The 22,307-nt window shown below is 39.9% G+C and overlaps 1 protein-coding gene across 7 annotated transcripts in view; it reads right to left on the bottom strand.

The window, feature by feature from the left end:
- SNX27 (sorting nexin 27) overlaps positions 1 to 22,307 on the bottom strand; it is a 60,498-nt gene that overhangs the window by 33,375 nt on the left and 4,816 nt on the right. For 4 of the 7 annotated variants that reach the window (XM_074319075.1, XM_074319078.1, XM_019739998.2 and 1 more), the window contains exon 2: positions 3,919 to 4,150. The exons of the other annotated variants lie outside the window; for them this stretch is intronic. In XM_074319075.1, coding sequence (XP_074175176.1) covers positions 3,919 to 4,150 — 232 coding nt within the window. The remainder of the gene's footprint in view (positions 1 to 3,918; positions 4,151 to 22,307) is intronic. 7 annotated transcript variants of the gene reach the window in all.

Below are 22,307 nucleotides of genomic sequence, written 5' to 3'. Positions count from 1 at the left end.
ACCACAAATTCTGGACAAAATACAAAACCCAATTACCTGAGCATCTGAACAGTACACTACAAGCAAGCAGACTGTAGAGGGGATTCAAAATGTGGAGCGCCCCACAGGGAGAGGCAGTCTGCTGCTTTTAGGGGGCTCTGCCCTGACAGTGGGCATCAGTCGCAAAGTAGCCTAACTTTGTGCTACTGCAACTAAGAATCCGATAGAAACCCTGCCATCTTTCTGGCTGGAGGAAAAGAAAAAGGATTCTGGGCAACCATGGCTGCCACCGGAATGAGTGGCGAATTCCAGAGGAAAGACAAGCAGAGAAGAGGATCCCTTAATTCTGTCAATGAAGTAACACCACACATATCTCCGCTGACCCCTCCCTGAATGATATGTACGCAGGACAGACTCAAAGCAGCACAGCAAAGGCTAAAAGAACTACACAGAGACTTCAGGTACAACCCACAGAAGGTGGCACAGCTCACAGTTAATTGCCAGTTAAAACAAAAACATCAACAGTCCTCAGGAATATCACAGAGCCCAGAGTCTACGCCATGTAACATTCACAATATCCAGGGCACGATTCAAAATTACTCATCATAAAAACAAAACAAAACAGAATTACTCATTATGTGAAGAACCAGGAGGATGTGACCCATTTTCAAGGGAAAAGACTCCAACCAGAGGCCAAACTCAAAAAGATGTAAATATTGAAATGTTCAGACATATAATCAATGGAACAGAATAGAGTACAAAAATAAAAATAAAACCACACATACACGTTCATGATTTTCAACAATAATGCCATGGTATTTCAATGGGGAAAGGACTTTTTTTTCAAAATAGGTTACTGAAACAACTGAATATCTACATGGGGAAAAAACACACAAAACCCCCCCACACACACAGTATACAGAAATCAATTCAATGGATCACAGACCTAAACGTCAGATGAAAACGATGGCGCAGCCACTTTGGAAAACAGTGAACGTTCCTCAAAAGGTTAAACACAAGAGTTACCATATGACCCAGCAATTCCACTCCTAAATATATATCCAAGAGGAATGAAAACATATCCACACAAAAACGTGCACAGACATGCTCGTGACAGCATTATTCATAATAGCCAAAAAGTAGACACCCAAATGTCCATCAATTGAGGAGAGAAAAATTAAATGTGGCCTATCCTACAGTGGAAGCTTATTTGGCTGACACATTCTACAACATGCATAAACCTTGAAAACACGTGATTTCACTTATATGAAATGCCCAGAATAGGCAAATATATTGAGACAGGAAGCAGACAAGGCTGGAGCGCAATGGACGGTTTGGAGGATGATGGCAAAATAGCACGGGCTTTCTTTCTGAGGTGATGAAAATGTTCTAAGATTGACTGTGGTGATGGCTGCACCACTCTGAACATACTAAGAACCACTGAACTGTACGATTTAAGTAGGTGAACTTATGGTCCGTGAACCATATCTCAATAAAGTGATTACAAAAACAGAGAGATAGGCCTATAAAACTTTTACAATAAAACATAAAAGGTTTGTGCCCTTGGGTTAGGCAGATTTCTTAGAATACAAAAAGCGTTATCCATAAATGAAAAAAAAACCTGACAAACTGGACTTCATCAAAATTTAAAACTTCAGTTCTTTGATGGACACTGTTAAAAATAAAATAGAAAGACAAGCCACAGACTGGGAGAAATATTTTACAAAACATCTATCTGATAAAGGACTTAAAACCAGAATACATAAAGAACTCTTTCAACAAAATAATAGTAAGACAACACAATTTTTGAAATGGACGAAAGAGTCGAACAGATACTTCATCAATGAAGATGTAAGAAGGGCCATTAGGCACATGAAAATAAACGCATCATCACGAGTCACTAGGCAAACACAAATGAAAACCAGTGAGACACCACTATACCCACTTGAATGGCTAGAATTTAAACAACTGAAAACTCCAAGTGTTCAAGAGGTTCCGGGGCAACTGGAATTCTCCCCTGCAGGTGAGAACGCAGAAATGGTACGGCCTCTTTGGAAAACACTTTGACAATGTCTTACAAGGTTAAACTTACACTTACCATATGACCCTGCAATTCCACTTCTAGTTACGTATGTACTCAAGAGAAATGATAACACAAGTCTGCAGAAAGCCCCGTACATTCATGTTATCTCATGGAAGCGACCCTAACGTGCACCAAGAAAATGGATGGATAAATAAATTGTAGTAGATCCATCGCATGGAATATTACCAGCAATTAAAGAGGAACAAACTATTGCTATATGCAACAACATGTATCAATTTTAAAAAGACTACACTGAGTGAACAAAGCCAAACACAAAAGACTACATATAGTATGATTCCAGGGACTTGACATTCTAGAAACGGCAAAAACATAGTGACAGAAAGTCCTCAGTGGCTGACAGGGGTAGTGGTAGGTGGAGGGGACAGGCTGCAAAGGGGCACGAGGAGACTTTTCCGGGTGGTGAAAATAGCCTATATCTGGACTGTGGTGGGGGTGATTGTAAAACTATGTCCATTTATCAAAACTCATGAAACTGGATATTAAACATGGGTGAATGTTAATGGAAGTAAATTATGCTCAGTAAAGCTGATTTTTTTTTTTAAAGGACAATGAGTTTCATTCCTCTTCTGAAGTCGACAGAGTTTCCCAAGGTCGTAGGTAATTCCCAAAAGGTCTCAACATCCAATCTGCTCCATTTTAGGGCCTGACCTTGATTTCTGGTTCTTACAGGCTTTATGATTCAAAGTTTAGCACCTCGGAAACACAAAACACTGTTTTGTGCACTCGGTTCTGAGAAGACGCAGACCAGCTGACATAAAACCCATGTGCTGTCATCTCCGGCTAGCTCACACATGCAGTCAAACATGATCTGAGCCTTTTGGAACTGTTCCAGCTGCCTTGCTTGCTTTTCTCATCTTCTCACACAAAGAATTGACTGGAAATGTCTAGTGGCTCATTCCTAGACAGGGGACAGATCTCAGTTTCAGAGATTGCAACTTTAGCCAGCACGTCAGCTTTACACACATGTAGTCTGTTTGCCAATATCTAACGGAACCCACTGCATTTTTTAGCAAAGAATAATGAATTTCTCATTATGTCAACTTTCCCCAAATAATCAAAGGCAAATAAAGCATATTGAAACCAAGAGGAAAATTAAGCAGATTGGGCTACCAGTGGCAATCAGGTGCTGAAGAATAAACAAAGGCACTCAGGAAAGGAAGGGGCTGGCACACATCACCCAAAATTCAAGATGGGTTTTCCTGCATATCTGCAACAGCAACAGAACGGAAACGTATAAAACAGCTCAAGTGAATTGCATTCAGAATATAAGTAGGACCTTGGGAAAAACCAGTTTATCATTCACACAGCCATCTGCAGAGAAAGCGGAAAAGAACAAGAGGTAGGTAGAGAGGAGTCTGGGGCACTTGTAAGCTCTGACAGGGGCAAACTGTGTGACCCCCATGTTTTGGAAGACACCGTCTTTTAAGGTTAAACTTGTGCTACAGTTCTACGGAGTCAACAGTGAGACTGCCATTAGCAACGAGCTATGACAACCCATACAAGAACAAACAGACAAAACTAAACCAAACAAACAAAACTAAACCAAGCAAACAAAACAAACGCACACACGTTCACAACAGGCCAGAATGCAAACTTAAAACTGTCTGGAATAAAACGGAACCATACGTAAGCAGAAATGGACTCTTCATTACCGTCGTTCGCCCTGCAATAAATCAGGTTCAGGGTCTCTTATGTACGTGCGAACCCACCTTCCCGGTTGGCAAACTGACCTCCGCGGCAGTCAGTTCCTCTAGCGCTCTAGGGGGCATCGGCACCATTAAGATCGGGGGAAACAAAAGCGAGCCGTGTGCGGACGGAGTTGGGCTGACACTCACCACAAACTTCTCACCATTCTGCTCCACATGTTTGTATGTGGGCACCGATATGGGCACTGCTTGCTTTTCTGTGTAATCATAAAATGATTGTCCCAACGAGTCGTCACTGGGATCTAGGTTATCTGCCTCATGAGGAGGCACAGATAACACTGTCAAGATCAATTCCTTGTCGCCTGCTCGGATCAGGTCCACCACCTGCTTGTGTGTCGCCCCCTCAACATTCACGCCGTTCCTAAGGGGAAAAAGGGAAAAAGACAATCCCATGAACCAGAAGGGTCCAAACACCTTGTATCTCCACCCTCCTGCCCCCACTCCAGTGTCACGCAGAATGAACCATAAAATCAAAGGAGGAGTTTGGTTCCAGACAAGCTGTTTAGATTTCTACAGATCAGAGTGTCAAAAAGTGTTTGCAAACTTATGGCGGGGGGTGGGGGAAATGGAAACAGGTGAGACAACCTACCCTTCCTCTGCTAGAATCCCACACACAGCTTCAGAAACACACATGGGAAGGAGGTGAACGAAGCCAAGAGGGAAACAAAGCTTTTAAAGCGGAAGAGTCCAATCTCCTCATCCTAACAAGCACGTAGAAAATACAGTCCAAGTGCCCTTTAATAATCCTGTCGTCTGAACTGTCCTTTTTAAACCTCCTGGAAATGCTGCTAAAAGGAAATTTTTCACAAAATACATCCCCTTAATTTGTAAAGACTCAAAAAGTACAACTTCATTCTTTGACATCTGTATCTGATTTCTCCCCATATCTTCAAATTAGTCAACTTAATTTTCCTTTATACCAAGTTTTGTCACCCTGGGAGTTAAATGGTACATCTCTGCATACACGCCAGCTTCCTCTATCACTCCGTTTTTTCAAAGGCAACGAGATCACGTCTCTAAAACTTCACTACCTGACCCAACTTCCTCTGGGCTCCCAGTCATTTCTACTCATCTCTTAGAATTCTACCTACTTCTTTCCTGCTCTGTGCTGCCTCACTTAAAGCTCTGTGGAATCTGTTCACACTAAAAAAACGTACATCTGAGGCTAGACAGTAAAGCAACCTACTCATTCTCCTTCCTGTTTCACTGTGTAGAAAAAGGCTGAAACTAGGAAAAGTACAAGGTTTGGAAGAACACGAATTTTGTCAGGAAAGATGCTGAGTCTCATAAAACTCACTCAGCCACCCGCACCACCTTCCCAGAATGCTGACCCAGCCTGCTACCTCAGCAAAACCACCAGGCAGCGAGCTGACCTGGGGGTTCCCACCGGGGCTAGCCCAAGCGGGCTCAGAAATACACACCTGGCCTTCAGTCGATTTGATAAAATCTTAACTATCTTTTAGAGTTCAACTCTTCTCCAGGCCTGTTCCAAACCATTAGGGTTTTTCCTTCCTGAAAATGATGCTAAGTTTAGTAACAAACCTTCCACAGACTTTTCAGTCACTGGAATTGTCTGTCAGAGTCTGGTATCTCAAACATCCATTTATATAAACAGAACAGGCAAGAGATCACCCTGCTCGCCTCTCCTTGTTTTGAGTTTAATAATCTAGCTAGTAAATCCAGCACTCTTGACATGTCACAACCTAAAGTCTAACTTACTTAGACACACACATACACAAACACACACACACACATCAGTAATTCTACAACTGGCTAGCTGTAAAAGGAAATAAAGAGCCCAATCCACCGATGGAAATTTGGGCTTTTAAAACTCCGATCAGGGCAAATTAGTGACCAGGAAAAGATGGTCAACTCTTTGATCCCAGAGCAGGATGATAAAATAAGAAGAAAATGGGCTTTGGAGCTAGCCCTAGATGGTTCAAACCTGCCTTTTAGTACCAGAATTGGTCTTGATCGATTTATTTCACCTGTTTTACTATTGCTGTCCACATCTGTAAAATGGGGACAATAATGAATCCCTAACAGGTTTTTGTGAGGATTAACAAGACGTAACTTGCCGGGAGTACTGCCTGAGCACTCGCATTTGAAAGTATCCAAAAGGAAAGAGTGCTATGTACTTGTTAATTATGAAGAGATTTTGATTAAAGAAGAAATGAAAACCTAATGCTGGGGCCTGGCAAAGGATTTCATCTAAAGCTTTGGCCTTATTAGTAGTTCTGAGAAAATGTTTTGCTGGTAGAAGAAACAAAATCAAAAAAGCAAGTTAGAAATCAACATGGAGGATTTCCTCTATCCTTAGGATCTCAGTGAACTCATGAATATCCTTGTTAATTGTGTTTGTTTGTTTTAAACAAAATGGGAACCACTAACACTTTGAGACGGAACAAAATATCTGGGATACTAAAATAAGATTTTTATATTAGTACAATTTTATGAGGTAAATATTTATGAAAACCATTTAAGAACTGATGCTCAAATCTTACTTTCCAGTTGCCTAATATTTTTCCCTTAAAGGATTTCTAATCTGGGGTGCTCTGTCAATAGACTTGGGGGCCAGTGAACACCTGCAAAATTTGTATGTAAAATTGTATTTGTGTGAATGTATATATATTGTTTCCTGGAGAGAGGGTCCAGAGCTTTCATCAGCTTCAGAAAGGAATATGTAATCTCTAGAAAGGCTCAGAACTATTGCTTTCAAGGCACCTGCACCCATTTAGTTTTCAGGTTAGAAAGCACTGCTCCCTGGGTCACTCACAGAAACAGGCCCTGAAGACCATCAGAGAAACCAAGGAGAGGCTTCCTGCAAGGGCCCCGGGGCAATAAGGGAGCTCGCTTAGGTTTCACTTCTTTATTAGTAAGAAGCTTCAACTTGGCTACCATCCCAAAAACATCTTTCAAAAAAAAGGGCAGGAAAGAACTACCACTGCCACATCCTAAACACACTTGCTATATTTATTTGGTTTGGCTACAGGAGGAATGCTATACATTCCACAATTTAATACAAAGCTGAAAATTCCTTCATTCTTCAGAGAATGAAACGAGGTCAGTGAAAACCCCAGGATATCTGATTTCAAAAAGGGCCCTCCCTCCTCAAGAATTAAGAGGCCTTGACAGTCATAAAAATATTTATATGATAAGCTCTTTTCCCCGAGAATGCTACTATACCAGGCTCAAATTAGATGTGGCCCTATGTGCACAATTCTAAAAACACAAATGAACGCAAACTATGAACTCTGCAATCAAGGGAATTTTCAGCAGTACCGACTTCTGGTTCACGCATGGGTTTTGGAGTCAGACCGACCTGGGTTTGAATACCAAGGGCGCCATTTAACAGGTAAGACATGAGATAAATTATTTAATCTCATTAACCCTCGATTTCCAAATGCATAAAATAGGGCTAATAATACCAATAGCAACACAGCTGTTGTGAGAACTAAAATGGGATAAAGCTCTAGAACATGGTAGCCACTCAATAAATGGTAGCTATTCGTGTGATAGGATTTGTACCAGTTATGCAAGCCAGTCAGGGGTATCTTGGCCTCCTAACCCCCTCCACCACCAATGTCCCTTGTCTTTCTTCTGCCTGCAACATAATCTAGTTGGAATTCATTTGAAAATAAATCACTGAGCTCTCAACCAATGAGAATGGGGATCACACGACCGTCACTGGCATAAGACCAGGCAGCAGAGAACCTCTAAGACTTACACCAACAAAAGTATCTACTGCCCAGTAGTTTCTACCCACTATGCTTCTTCCACAAACAAAGGCAGTGGCTTCAACCGACTATCAAAAATGTTTCAACAGATACGTGATTAAACGAATACAGCAAAGTGTGAATAGAATCTCGGTGGTAGGTATGCAGATATTCACTGTGCAATTCTTTCAACTCTTCTGCATGTTCAAAATTTTCCGTAATAAAATGTAGGGGCAGAAAAGGCTACCAAAAAACTCCAACAATCCAACAAAATTTTATTTCCTTAGGCAACTAGATGATACTCAACTTATTTTGTGTCTTCAGTACTGTAAAGACGCACTTGATAATTTCAATCAAATTCTCATTTTTTGCATGAAACCAAAATTTGGCCCATCCCAGAAGCCTTTAGCTAACTAATGGGCGTGGCTTTTTAGATAAGACTTTTATTCAACTAAAGTTAGCCAACTGAGGAAACTGCAAAGCTAATACAAACACTCCCAGAAGCAGGAAAAAGCTCTAAATAGTCAGGATTTGTTTTTGTGTAGTGCTTGTGAAGGAAGCTATATATAATGAAACTAGATATGGGTGGAAATAGACAGAGCCGATCACTGTATGTCCCACAGGAAGGAGCCATGCTATGTGGTAAGGAGAATATTATTTTGACCCCCTGTGACATACAAGAAAGTAACTCAAGAGTAATTAGCCCCTCAGAGGCAGCCTGTAAAAAATAGACAATGAATTCCTATAACTACAAGCAATAAGACATACTTTTCAATTTTGTAGATTAAAACACAATAGCTACATGTCCATAAATAAGAACAATTCAAATTAAAAAAGGGTGACAAAACCAAGTTTTCCAAGGATACGGAAGAACTGGAATTCTCATACATTGCTGATTGGAGCATAAAATAAAAACATTCTGGCAATTTCTTATAAAGGTGAACAAACATTTACTACATGACCTAACAACCCAAGAGAAATGGAAACATGTCCACACAAACAATTAAAGCTGAATGTTCACGAAGCTTTAATCATAATAGTCCCAAGCTGAAAACAGGCAAATGTCTCTCAAAAGTCCCACACGCGAACAAACTGTGGGATATTTGTGTAATGGAATATTACTCAGTGATAAAAAGGACCAACCTACCGATACTGACAAAATGGACGAATCTCCAAGACCCACTGACTGAGCAAAAGAAGTGAGACAGAAGAGTCTGATTGATTTGATTCCCTTTATTTGAAGTTTCAGAATAGGCAAAACTATAGTGGTAGAAATTAAATCAGATCAGTAGTTGTCTTTGGGGTTCGGGGGTGGGATGAGTACTGAATGCAAAGGAACACGAGGACACTTTCTGAAGTGATGAAAGTGATGGTTAAATGGTCTAGACTTTTGTCTAAACATAAACTCTACACTTAAAAATGCGCATTTGACTGTAAATAATTTAAGCCTCAATAAAGTTGATTAAAAAGTTATTACATGTCCTCACTTATAACTACTATGTGAACCAGCAGCCCATCAGCATGACACACAACCCCATTCTACTTTTCGACTGCTCCACATTTTTTTCTGCTGTAATGAACAAGCTGTCTCATGAAGATCCTACATGTCTGCAGCATAAAACTGTTTAATGGACAGAACACATGCTTTTTCCTTCACCGCCCACATCTTCCTGGAAAAACCGTCCACACTTCCAAGTCTTACCAGCCTATTTCACGGAGTAATGAAGAGGGAATTAAGCCAGGGCTAGTTTACCCTACTACTGCTTTGGCTTCTTATCCTAACCTCCCATAAACAACGGGACTCATTTCGAACCTAGTGTAGTTAAGAACATCAGCAACAGACAATCATAAAGTTAAGCCAGAGAGTAAAAGTCTATTCAAGCAGTCATGTGAGAGACAAAAGTCAATTCACTAAGCTTTCGATTAGTATCATTATATTGCATTACAAATATAATTCAGATTTTGTTGAGACCCAGATTCCTCTTTAGATTTTTAGCATTCAAAGCTGTAAGAAATTTTCTTCTGACAGAGTATTTGAAAAAGAATTTGTTCAGCCAAATAGCTAACATTAGGGAAACGCTGAAGGTACACCAAACAAATGGACTATACAGTTCTTTAAAAATATTTATGAAGACTATATGCAAACGTGGAAAAGTCCTTAGAGTATGTTAGAGGCAAAAAACAAAGATGGACTACACGTTGTTTATTTGGGGATGTTTGCATTTAAAATATAAAAATATTGTCCATTGTGATTATCAGCATAGAAAATACGCTCAGCAATAAGTCACAATACGCAAAGTATGAAAATATTAATAGTTGAATTTGGGTGACTGGAACTATTTAATATTTTTAAATAGTAATTTAAAAACTTTAACATAGCTGTTGTATCTTTTCAATTACACAAAGCTTTTTAAACGAACTCCCTATCTTCTCCACAATATGTTTTCTTGGAAATTTGGTAAAGACCTCACAAATTGGAGAAAAAGAGACAGACCCCTGACACATCCGAAGAGAGACGACGCTGCCTTTGACTTTTCACTGGTTCATTGCCCAGTTGGTGGGTCCAGCTACCCTAGACACTAAAGTACAAACAGAAGGAGCCACTCTACTGAAATGTGAGGATACGCGCTTTCTAACACTGTAGTTCAGTCATCGGACTGGCTAGGTTGGCTCCTTTGCACCTAACTCTGCCTTGCTATCTTACTTAGGCAAACAATCAAGTCAGAAAATAGTTTTATTGACTAACTGTCTTAGCAATCATGTTACACTTTGCCCTTAAACTTGAGATAAGAGATTATGACCTGCATAAGCAATGAACATAGTCAAAGGAAGTGAAGCTTGAATGTGTTTGCACAAAATACTATTCTGGGTGACTAAATATCAAGAACATTTTGGAATTTTGTTTCAGAAATATTTTGCATCTTACATTTTAGGACATTTCATTGATAGGACAAGAGAAACACAACTAAAGAAAGTAAATGGCCAAAGGTTTCTAAAATGTTTGAGCTTTTTCTAATAAACAGCAAATCTGGTCAACAATTTAAGAAGCACAAGATTATCATCTCAATTACTTTTAAAGTTAACTTATATGGAAAATGAGACGATGACCATATAAAAAGGAAAAATCCTTCCTTTTGGAAAGTAATTTCACTGGCAATGTGCATCTACAGTCATAAAAATGTTCATATTCTTTCAACTCACGATGGCATGACTGAGAATTGATTCTAAGGAAGTCATCAAAATGTGAGCTCCGTGAGAGCAAGAACGTTACAGTGACGTGCAGGCTGCTCTCAAATATTTGAAAGAATAAATGAAATAATCCTGAACTCAGAAAAAGTGAGGCACAAACATATCCATCATTTTTTAGGTTGTTTCCAAGTTCTGTTCTTATAAAAAAAGCCAACGATAGGGGATGAATGGTCAAGAAAATTACAGCACAACAACCTAATTAATCATAAAGCAATTGTTTAAAAGTATAAATACACATATGCAGAACAAAATAATCTAGAAATGTTTCAACCAATGTTGGTAAAAAGTGGATTATAAAAATGCAACTTCTAAAAGATAACATAGGAGAAAAATCTAGGTGAGGTTGGATATGGCAATCAGATTTTAGATAGAATAACAAAAATATGATCCATGAAAGAAAAAACTGCTAAGTTGAATTGTATTAAAATCAAAAACTTATGCTTTGCAAAAGACACTGTTAAGAGAATGAAAAAAGAAGCCACACACGGGGAGAAAATACTCGGAAAACACATATCTGATAAAATACTTGTATCCAAAATATATAAAGAACCCTTAAAACGCAACAATAAGAAAACAAACACCCAATTAAAAAATGGACAAAAGATCTCAACAGACACTTCACCAAAGACGATATACAGATGGCAAATCAGCACATGAAAAGTTACACATCATCATTCATCACGAAAGAATGCAAATTAAAACAAGATACCACTGCATACCTGTCTGAATGGTTACATTAAAACAACAACAACTGATAATATCAAACTCCGCAAGGACGTGAAGCAACAGCAACTCACTCACTGCTGGCAGGAACGCAAAACGGTGCCGCCACTTTGGAGACAGTTTGACAACTTCTTCTTAAAAAGCTAAACGTAGTCTCACCATGGGATCCAGCAATCACACTCCTACTAGGTATTTACCCAATTGAGTTAAAAACATATTCACACAAAAACCTACACGTAGGATGTTTACACCAGCTGTATTCATAATTGCCCCAAACTGACAGCAACCAAATGTCCTTTATAAGTGACTGGATAAACAAACTGTGGTCCATCCAGACAATGGAATATTATTTGGCTATAAAAATAAATGAGCTACCAAGCCACAAAAAGACGTAGGGGAGTGAGGCTTCAATGAAAATTGCTCAGGGAAAGAAGCCAATCTGACAATTACACGATATTCCCGAAGAGCAAAGATCAGTGTGTGGCCAAGGCTTGCAGGGAGAAGCATGAGCGGAGCCCAGGGGGTTGTCACGGCAGTGACGCTCTTCTGTATGACACCGGCACGGTACCTGGTGCATTTGTCAAAACCTACAGAACTTTGCAATACAAAGAGCAAGCCTTAACGTATGCAAATTTTTTAAAAATCAGTAGGTTGGGGGAACCCAACTGGGAGAAGAGAATCTAACTCTATCTCAAATGTGTATCAAACAACCGCACTAATGGGGGCAGCGCAAAGGCGCAGACCTAAGTAACGGGAAATGAATGAATTCCGTAAGACTAAAGGCAAAAGGGGCTGCATGTAAGAACTGTACTCCAGTCACTACCCCTCTTTCCCATGGGGTACACGTGAACAATTGTGATACTGCTCTCCATGTGCACTGGAACTGAACCATGAAGTCAATGAACGGTGGATGTGGGGAGCCAAGTTTCTCACTGTTAGGGCGGTAATGTACAGAGGAGCAAGGGGAGCGGGGTCCAAACGATCCACGGTAATGGAGGAAAGCCACAGACATCGGTGAGAACTCACGTTTCACTTAATACAGATAAAGATGGTTACATATAGAAATATTTATAGATATATGTATACACACACACATATTTCTTTACCCTGTCAGCTGAGAGGGCCAGAAAAAAACTACACCGTAGTAGCAACGACCACACTGGGTTTCAAATACCATTCTCCAATAGTAAAAGGAACCAGGGGCCCTAAAAGAAATGGCTGATTCGAGGACTGGGGCAGGAAATACACAAGAGGAGCCTGGATCATTCTGTAGTGCCAGAAAGTAAAGAAATGCTCAAAAGCAAACACACACTGATGGGGACATGGCAAAAAAGCACAGGAGCCGACTGGAAGAGCAGCTACCAGTGGCCAAAGCTAGAACAACTGCAGCAACAAAATCAAGCCGTAGTATCAGATTATATAACCCAAAGTGCAAAATATCCACGAGCCCGTACTGATATAAATAAACGACTGAATAGATTCATACGTGGGGGAGAAGAGACATCCTTCTGTGTAGAATTCCAAACAAGTTAGAGATACTGTACTTTAAAGAGGGGGAGCATAACCCCCCACTCCTTAAGCATGGCACACAGTGACTCCTGTACAGCGGGTACAGTATGAGGGGCGAGGGGATAAGGAAGAATCACTTCACAGGGGAGAAACCAGACAAAAACCACTGCAGCCAGATGATCAAGGTCAACAGTAACAGTCCTAAATCAGGATGATAATATGGACCCTTGATATGAACTGATGAACATGGTACTTTACCTCTGTGATCTTCCTCCCCCCAAAACCCAACCCCCAATCTGATCACTAAAACAAAACCAAAGTCCAATAGTCAGGCGTCCTGTAATATACCTGACTGGTAGTCCTCAAAACAGTCAAGGTCATCAAATACATGGAAAGACTGAGAAGCTGCCATAGTCAAGAGGAGGCACCTCAATGAAACGCGGTCTCCTGCATGGGGTCCTGGGACAGAAAGACACTAGGCGAAAAATCCGGAAATCCAAATAAACTATGGGCTTTAGCTGATAATTTATCAACATTGGTTCATTAACTCCAACAAATTTAAGATGTTCACAAGGAGAAACTGCGTATGGTGGGGGTGGGAAAGGGATTTATGGGAACGCTCTACACTAGCTGTTCAATTTTTTGGTAAACCTAAAACTGTTCCAGACAATAAAGTCTATGAATTCAAAAAATAAGATTACAAATGGCATAGAACAGTATGATTTCAACTTCATAAAAAATGCATAAATAAAAGACAGCCAAACTACCAAAGTAGTTATTTTAGGGTGAGATGATGGGTAATTTTTTTTTTTCTCTTCCTTAGTTTCCAAATTTTCTCTAACGTATTTACATACTTTTATAATTTAAGAAATTATTTTTTTACCACTGCACACCTATTAGGATGGCCAACATCCAGAATATGGACACCACCAGCTGCTGGCAAGCAGATGGATTAACAGGAATTCTCACTCATTGCTGGTGGGAATGCAAAACGGTATAATCACTTTGGAAGAGAGCTTTGCGGCTTCTTACAAAACTAACAAACTCTTACGCTTGATCCAGAAGTGGTGCTCCTCGGTATTACCCAAAGGAGTTGAAAATGTATGTCCACACAAAACCCTGCACACAGATGTTTACAGCAGTGTTATTCCTAATCGCCAAAACTTGGAAGCAACCAAATGCCCTTCCGTGGGGGAAAGGATAAATGAACGGTGGTCCTTGCGGACAATGGGGTACTACTCAACACTGGAAGAAATGAGCTATCAGCCACGACAAGACAGGAAGAAACTCAAACACATGTGTCATCATAAATTTATCCACACCCACAGAACATCCAACACCAAGAGTGAACCCTAATGTAAACTATGGGCTCTGGGTGACAGTGATGCGTCAATGCAGGTTCGCCAATGGTGACAAATGCACCCCTCTGGTAGGGAATGCTGACCCGGGGGAGGCTGCGCATGTTGGGGTCAGGAGGTATATGGGGAACCTCTGCACCTGCCACTCCATTTTTCTCTGAACCTAACTACTCCAAAAAAAGGAAAGCTTATTAAAATAATGAATTTTAAAAATTAAGAATGAAATCTCATATATATAGATGGATATAATATCTATCTATATAGTATGTATATATATACACACACATATATACATATACCAGGGGTGCCAAGAAAACGTATACAAGTGGCCACTTTGGTCAACGTTGCTCAAACAGTAGTTTGCCCTAATCAGAAGTGTCTGGACGCGGATGGGAACCACTTTGAGCACCTCTTGTAATTGCAAAAGTCAAACGTGACTTGTATTCATCTTTTGTTATCGGTATATATTGAGGATTACAATTTTAATAGTTTTTTCTTTTCTTAAAATGTGTGTACATCGGCACCCTTTGTATATCAAAGTAGATGTACCTCTGTCGTCAAACATTAGAATTCCCGATCTACAGAGGAGGACTCTATCACGACTCCTTAGTGAATAATTCAAAACAAGATGGGGCAAGCAACTCCATTTTCTGCCATGAAAATCAAACCAAGAACTGAAATCTTTAAATCAATTAAACCTTCAGACAGTTAAATGTTATTTTATTTTCACTTAGGAAGCCAATGCACAAAATAACTTTGTTGTCACTTCCCTGCTTCTTTCCCTGTCCCCAATCAAAAACAACAAAAACCATCTGGCCTCTCTTCAGTTATGATTTAATGCAAACATTTTCCAGCCTGAACAACTGCTAAATACAAGTGAGCAGTAAACTACCACATCAAAGTTATAGGGTCTCAAAATTGCAATCAGTTTGCTTTTTCTTCAGATTTTTAAGGCCATTGTCATGTAACGCATTAATCCTGACAGACTATTCTTTACTTGGAAAAGAGAATATAAAAGTGTCTTGACTCAAACCACAGCCAAAACTAGAAACAAACAAAAAAACCCTCATCTTATTCTAAGCCTCATCTTTAGTGAATGAGGGGAAAACAAATGTCAACTACATGTGGACCAAATTACATGATTTCCAGCCCGAGTTCACAATCCATTAGTGCTTTTTTTAAAATACCAAAGCAAAATTCAATATTTATACCAATATTTTAAAGCACCCACATCCAGAAATTTAACACTGGGCGAAAGAAGAGTATTAATAACAATAAAGTATGGCCCTGGAAGGGATGAGAAACTGTGAGTGTGTCAATTAGCATCTGGAATTCCCAAAAAGGGAAAAACAGAATAAATAACTTGTCATATAAGCTGCTTACTTACCATCACTGGGGCTTTTTACCCTTGGCTAAGTGTGCTACTGACAGAGAACGCTACCTGAGACAGGAAACGTACAAATAAGGCTCATCTGTCTTTCAACCTTAGTACCTCCAGTCAGAAGTAGCCAGGGTTTATTACTCTGGAAGGAGTAACAGATTCCTCAAACCTACTTCCAAAGCAGTTTACAAATATAATCTTCGCAGGTAGATTTATTTCTGAATAAATAAATCATATGTGTCATTCAGGAAAAAAGTATAAGGGTTAAGGATTTAAAGTATTTGTAAAATAAATACAAAATTATAATCAAGCTATTCAGAAAAAAGTTTATTTGTTACCTGATAATTACCCTTCAAGCCAATGTAATCACTTGTCACCAACACCAAGAATAAAAACTTGTTCATTTCCCGCCTGGTACAACACAAAAGTCCAGTCTTAAATCTTAAAACAGCCTCCTCCGTTAAAATGATTAAGGCTGTAAATGTGTGTCCCAGGTCGCCAGCACACACCTAGTGTACATCCAAGGCCCTGGCAAAATGAATGGGCCCCTGGCGTTTTCAGAAGTGTCTTGGTTTGAGCAATAAACTACACGTTCCTTGCAGTACATTTTGCGTCTGGGAGACTCCTGTTAAGATGCACTCGGTCCCTAGGCCCTTGCATTTACTGGCTTAGGTAACTCAAGGCAGAAAAGTACTTCCAGGGACTCGGAGGAATTGCTCTAAATTTGTTCATCCCACTGGGAGAGTTGGGTGCCATCTTTATTTTCTTACCCTCCCTGGGTTTACTCCAGTATTAAAACTGTCTGGTAATCTGCCAGATCCCCCAGCAAATCATAATTTCCTAAGGGCAAGGACTACATGTCATTCAGCTCTGTATCCCCAGCGTCTAAACCCGTGTTTGTCACGTACTAAGCACTCATTAAAGATTTTCCCTGAATAAATGACAAAAACCTATTAAGGCTAACACACAAACACAATAATGGTTTTCCTTCAAGCACTTCCGTAATTGCATCCCTTATTTTTAACTCTTACACTGATTTCACTTCTTACAGGGAAATACTAAAAATATTATGCAAGCTCTACATTTTTCAAACTTTAGTTTTGAAAAACTTTAGTTTTAGTATTAGTGATCATTCTGCTTTCTATTATGGGAATAATGCTTAAGAGTAAAATATGGCATTTAATTATGTAACCAATTTCAAAGTGAGGCTGTTTTCTTTTATTCAAATACATTGAAAAGTAAATTGCTTTATCAATTTTTAAACATAACATTGACTCCAAAGATAGCAAAATGAGGTAAAGGAGAATAAGAAATAAACATACTGACATTTAAAAAGTAAGTCTTCAGTGGAAATGTAATGGCTGTATGCAATGTCAGAGGGGTAGTAGATTAGGGAAGGGGGGTTATCACTTTGTGACGTGTATAAATGATAAATGTCTAACTATTACATTGTTTTGTACACCTGAAACTAATAAAAAAAAAGGTAAGTCTTTATTTCATGTGAATTCTAGGAATAATCGATCGTAATTACACTGTTTCATATCATGAAAATGAAATGCACCAGACTTAGTATGAAAAAAATTAAGCACAATGGGTTTCCTCACATGATAAGAGGCTAAAGAATTACCAGTAAGGTCTTCAAGAAGGTTCCGGTACTAAAACTATAAAAGTATACATTGATTTTGTTTTGACAGGATTTTTTGTTTTTCAATTTTTGTTTTTAAAAAATTGATCAGCATAAAACTCTACGATTCTACTCAAATGTAAGGTTAGATGTGAAAACGGGTTACTTCTTCACACTGTGGGATAACAAACATTAGATATGAGTAAGAAAGTTGCTAAGAGCCGTAAAAGTTTCCCGAACATCTTTCCTCACTTCCCTCCTATGTACACGACTTCTGAGGACGCCCTCACTCAGTTACTCACCAGCAAACAATCCGTCGTCAGTCGTTTCCCTGCACTAACTCAGGCCTAAGCTCTGCTTCATTCTGAACCACTGCCCACATGGCCAATTGAAACACAACCCCAGATGTTTTCCATTTGATATACTGTGTACAGTGAAAGTTAATTAAAGAATAAAATCTACTTGCTTTATCAACAACCTTAGCTTGCAAGTCAGGTAAATTACCAAAGAAGGAAATCAACTTTTAAAAGTTCTATTTCACTATTTCTGAATTACTACATCATGAAATTAAAAGAATGATTCCTTGTATGATCTGGTAAGTTTGTTCTGGGGCAACAGCCTGCACCCTGAACCAACACCCAATTCCTAAACATTCATTTAGTCTCAAGAGATAATTTACATGAGGGTGAATAGAAGTATAAATTTACCAGTACTATTGAAAAAAAAACAGTTCAAAATATCTTCATCTATGAAAGACAGCCTTAAAAATTAATAACAAGAGATACACTTTTGAAGGGAAATGGCCCTTTGGCAATCAAACACCACCCTTTAATCCAAATTAAATGTGGACAATTTCTTTTGGAAGGTGGACACAAACCAGTTTCTGTAAGATATAGTCTATTTCAATTTATTGAACAAGAAGAAAAGTACAGTAAGACCTTTTCTGAATAAGCAACATAAAAGGCAACTGGGTAGGAGAGGGAAATCTAGAAAAATCTACCAGCACATAACTCATAAAGGGAAATTTTAGGGTCATGTTTCCTTGGATTCAAAACACCCGGTGGGGAAACTGACTGCCATTTCCAAGTAGACGCAGGTTACACAGCCTGAGAAAACAGACCCCAAAAATAGTTTTTTAACCCTACTAGAATCAAAATAACAATAATATTGGGTAAAAAGAATTCAGTGACCGGCCCGGTATATTCAATAGACAAATTACACTGATTAGAAATCACAAAGTTTATAGATGATTAAACTGGTGAGCAAAAGCAGTGGAAGAAGTTTCCCAAACTTTCACAGAGGTCATCACATTTTCCAAGGTCTCCAAATACTGTTACTCAATGTCCCGATTTTTAAAACATACTAAATAAATAACTAGAACTATACAGTCACATAGATATAAGGGGGTGAGGGCAACTTCCTGGTGAATCGCCCTGAGAGGAACTAGCCTCCGCCCTGCGACGCTCCTTCTCCAAAGAGAAGTAAATTAATGACTCGTGTTCCAAGTCCACAGAATATGTAGGTCTGTCATTCCAGTCTTCGCTGACGTCTGACACGAGAACGTGCAGTTTCCAATAGCTCAAGCAAAAACAAATGACTGTTTAAAAGACGTCTTCGTAACAATGGGAGTCCCTTGAAGGTGATACACTTAAGGGGACTCAAAACTAGTTGCTTACTCTGCAACTTGAATACCTTGCAGACAGTTGTATTTCCTCAAATGTTATGAGAACCATAGTTAGTTAGCAGGGAGCAGTAAGTAATAAACAAGAGTCTACCCACGTGCTACCTAGCATTTCACTGACACGATACCACGAAACTGAATGCTCGCACTCGGGAGAGAAAGCAAAAACTTCCTTCGTGGTCACCCCCAATTCTTCAACTTATCTGAAGGGTGTATGTACGAATTTTGGTTGTGAAGGTAGACGACAGGTATACCTCTTAGTACTATATTCAGTTCCCTGTCGTCAGTCCCCTCAACTCCCGCCAACATGCCCAAATAAAATATTTAAATGAAAGGAGGCGTCTTGCAATCAGAGGGGCCGCCTGGAAGAACGTGTTACCTCAGAAAATCACAGGTAGGGCAGAGCACCTGGGACCTACAGCGTCCACGTCCACGGATCAAACCCACGGGCTGTGAACACAACAGCAAGTACCGGCATTTCACACACAAGAGAAAGAAACGCTGGATGGGGCAGTGAGGGGAAATACAAATGAAAGGCAACCAGCGCCTCAGCAGCTGTTTGCAGCTCTGGGTGTTAGAGCTCAGTTGTCCCTCGTCCCCTTCTTTATATAGTACAAGCCAGCCCAAGAGACTGGATGCTCGGAAATTCTTCTAGTTCTAATAGTGATTGTCCTCTTTGGCCTTGGAAAGTTATTCAACCTCTTCGGGTAAATAATTAAATAAAAACTAAATTGTCACAGGGAGCCCTGGGTAATTGATGCACACACAACTGTATTCTGACCTCGAAAGCAGAATAAAATCCGAACTTCTTAGCACTGCATGCAAAGCTCTTTTTGATCTAACTTCAGGCACAACCGTCTATAGACAAGCAGCAACCTTAGATTCCTTATATTTATTTATATTTAATAGTTACTCTAAGAACTTCTCACATCTTCAGTTTCCTTGGCCTACAGACCCCTCCCCCTTCTCTGCACTTGTCCTTCAACCACAGCTGAAAGGCCCTTTAACACCTACCTACCCACCAAGCCCCTCTTCCCTCTAAACACCCATCGTTTTCTGTTTCCCTCCTTTACTTCACTTTGCTTTGCACACAGTGAATTGTGACATGTACCTTCCCCACTGCAGTGGAAGCTTCTCAAGGGCAGGGGTGCAGGGATTCTGACTCTACAAGCCCGACAGGACTTGACACTTAGTTTGTGCTGCTCTGTGGAACCAGACTGAACATGAGGTGATATTAGTGGGCCAACGTCCGAAAAGGGAGGCCCTAACTCATTGCTTTTCAAACAGTGGATCACAACCTAATGAGTCATGAAAGGAACGTAAGTGGGCCAACGTCAGCATTCAAAAAAACAAAAACAGTACAAAACATCGAACATACTAAAACATACCAGTGACAGGTACCAGTAAACACAGTTTTGTGAAACTTGCTTCGGGTGTTTTTTTTTGTATTTATATTGGGCTGTAATATAAACTGTCTCTCTTACTGTGAGTTGCAATTAAAAAACTATTTTAACATTGCCTAAGGATTTATTTTCAAATGTGGGGCGAGCACTGTACCGCCTGTACACAGGCTCCTCGTGGGCTGCCAGTGAAGCGAGGACATCATCTGCACAGCTGACAACGGAAGGACCCTCACTGGCTCTACGCCAGTTATGTCCGTGGTGTCAGTAACACCATCATCTAACGAAGGAACTCACCACTGAACACGTTCCCAAAGCACTGTGCAGTGACCATAAATCATGTTTGCTTGTCAACCGAGTCTCTGCTTATCTGCCAGGTCCTAAGAATTTTTCCCAAAGGCACTTATCTTACAAAATGATTACCCGTGAGGGCGTGGTGACAAACCCTCACCTGAAACAAACGAGTCAGTGAGGACGGAAAGAGAACTTTTCTTCAGAGTGACTTATATGACCCAGACAGTTCTACATGCCCTGGTCACAGCCATGTTGTGGAAGTGACTTCCCAGGGGAAGATACTATTATCAAATTTAGTTTTAGTTGCCGCCTCAACCACCTATGGAATTAACAGTATTGAGTTAGGTTGCAATTATGATTGTCATGCTCTCTTCACCGAAACCCAGTAAAGATAGAGACAAACAAGGGCAAAGAATGACTGCTTCGGTCCCCTCACCCACCCAATGTAACACGAGAGACATAAGACAGTTACATTTCACAACACAACCAAAGCTCAACTGCTATCCAAGTCTATAGGGATGCGACTGAACTTTAAGAATTTTAAGAGTCTGTGCAGTCAAGAATAGTTTGACTAGTAGCAGTCAACAATAGCTGAAAAAAACAAAGAAATGGACAATACACTGGATTTAGAATCCAAAACCCTGGGTTTAATTCTGGTTAACACTCACTGGTGCAATACCCAGTTTCCTCTGATGAAATAGGGATCATAGTAATACATTCACTCAGCACGTATTTCTTGACTAATACCCTCCATGCGCCACTAGACAGCTGGCTGGTGACCAATACGGATGTATCCCCTGGCCTCAGGGAGCTTATACGTGTATGTTCCCCCCTCACAAGGCTGCTGTGAAGATCAAATGTAAAAACACCGCAAATTGTCACACACAATTCAAACAGCAAGGTGGTAGGTACAATGATTATTGTTACGACGTGGAATAATGATGATGGTTACTGTTCTTCTACCTCTTAACCACCCATCTTTACTACCTCAGCTTAGCAAGACTCGATAAATAAAGTACAGATGATTGGATATAATAGCCCATTATCTACTGAAATTATTTTCCTGACAAATGGAACTCAGGAGCCTAACAAATCAGTATTTGTTAATACCGCCCTAGCTCATGACTCAATATAACCATAAAGATAAAATGAACTGAGAATTCAAGGCCTGTCCCCTGTAGTGTCGCGCCAGGGAGGGCTGGGCATGTGAGTTGCATTACCTACACCTGGCAAGGGAGTAAAAAATAAAGATTTCTAGGCCCCATGCAAGACCTATGGAATCATAACCCTTAAAGAGGGAGCCTGAGAATCCATACTTTTAACAAGCACGCTTATCCAGTTGATTCTTATGCTCTCTAAAGCTTGAGAATCATTGCCATAGAAATTCCTTTGATCAATAATCATGATGTCAAATACCATTTCCAAAACCTGCCGGGAATATCTGAGCCAAACAGAAAAAAATTCAGCTACAATTGAGAAAGTAACTCTTGAGGTCCTTAGCAGTCAATGTCACATGACTCACACTTAACTCGCAAAAATACTTCTTGGGGCACCAACCTCTTTTCAGTCAACCATTTTCAAAC

This window comes from Rhinolophus sinicus, linkage group LG14, assembly GCF_036562045.2.
Source record: "Rhinolophus sinicus isolate RSC01 linkage group LG14, ASM3656204v1, whole genome shotgun sequence".
NCBI classification, from domain to species: domain Eukaryota; kingdom Metazoa; phylum Chordata; class Mammalia; order Chiroptera; family Rhinolophidae; genus Rhinolophus; species Rhinolophus sinicus.
Note: the sequence above shows the minus strand (reverse complement) of the source record. Positions and strands in the feature narration are given on the sequence as shown.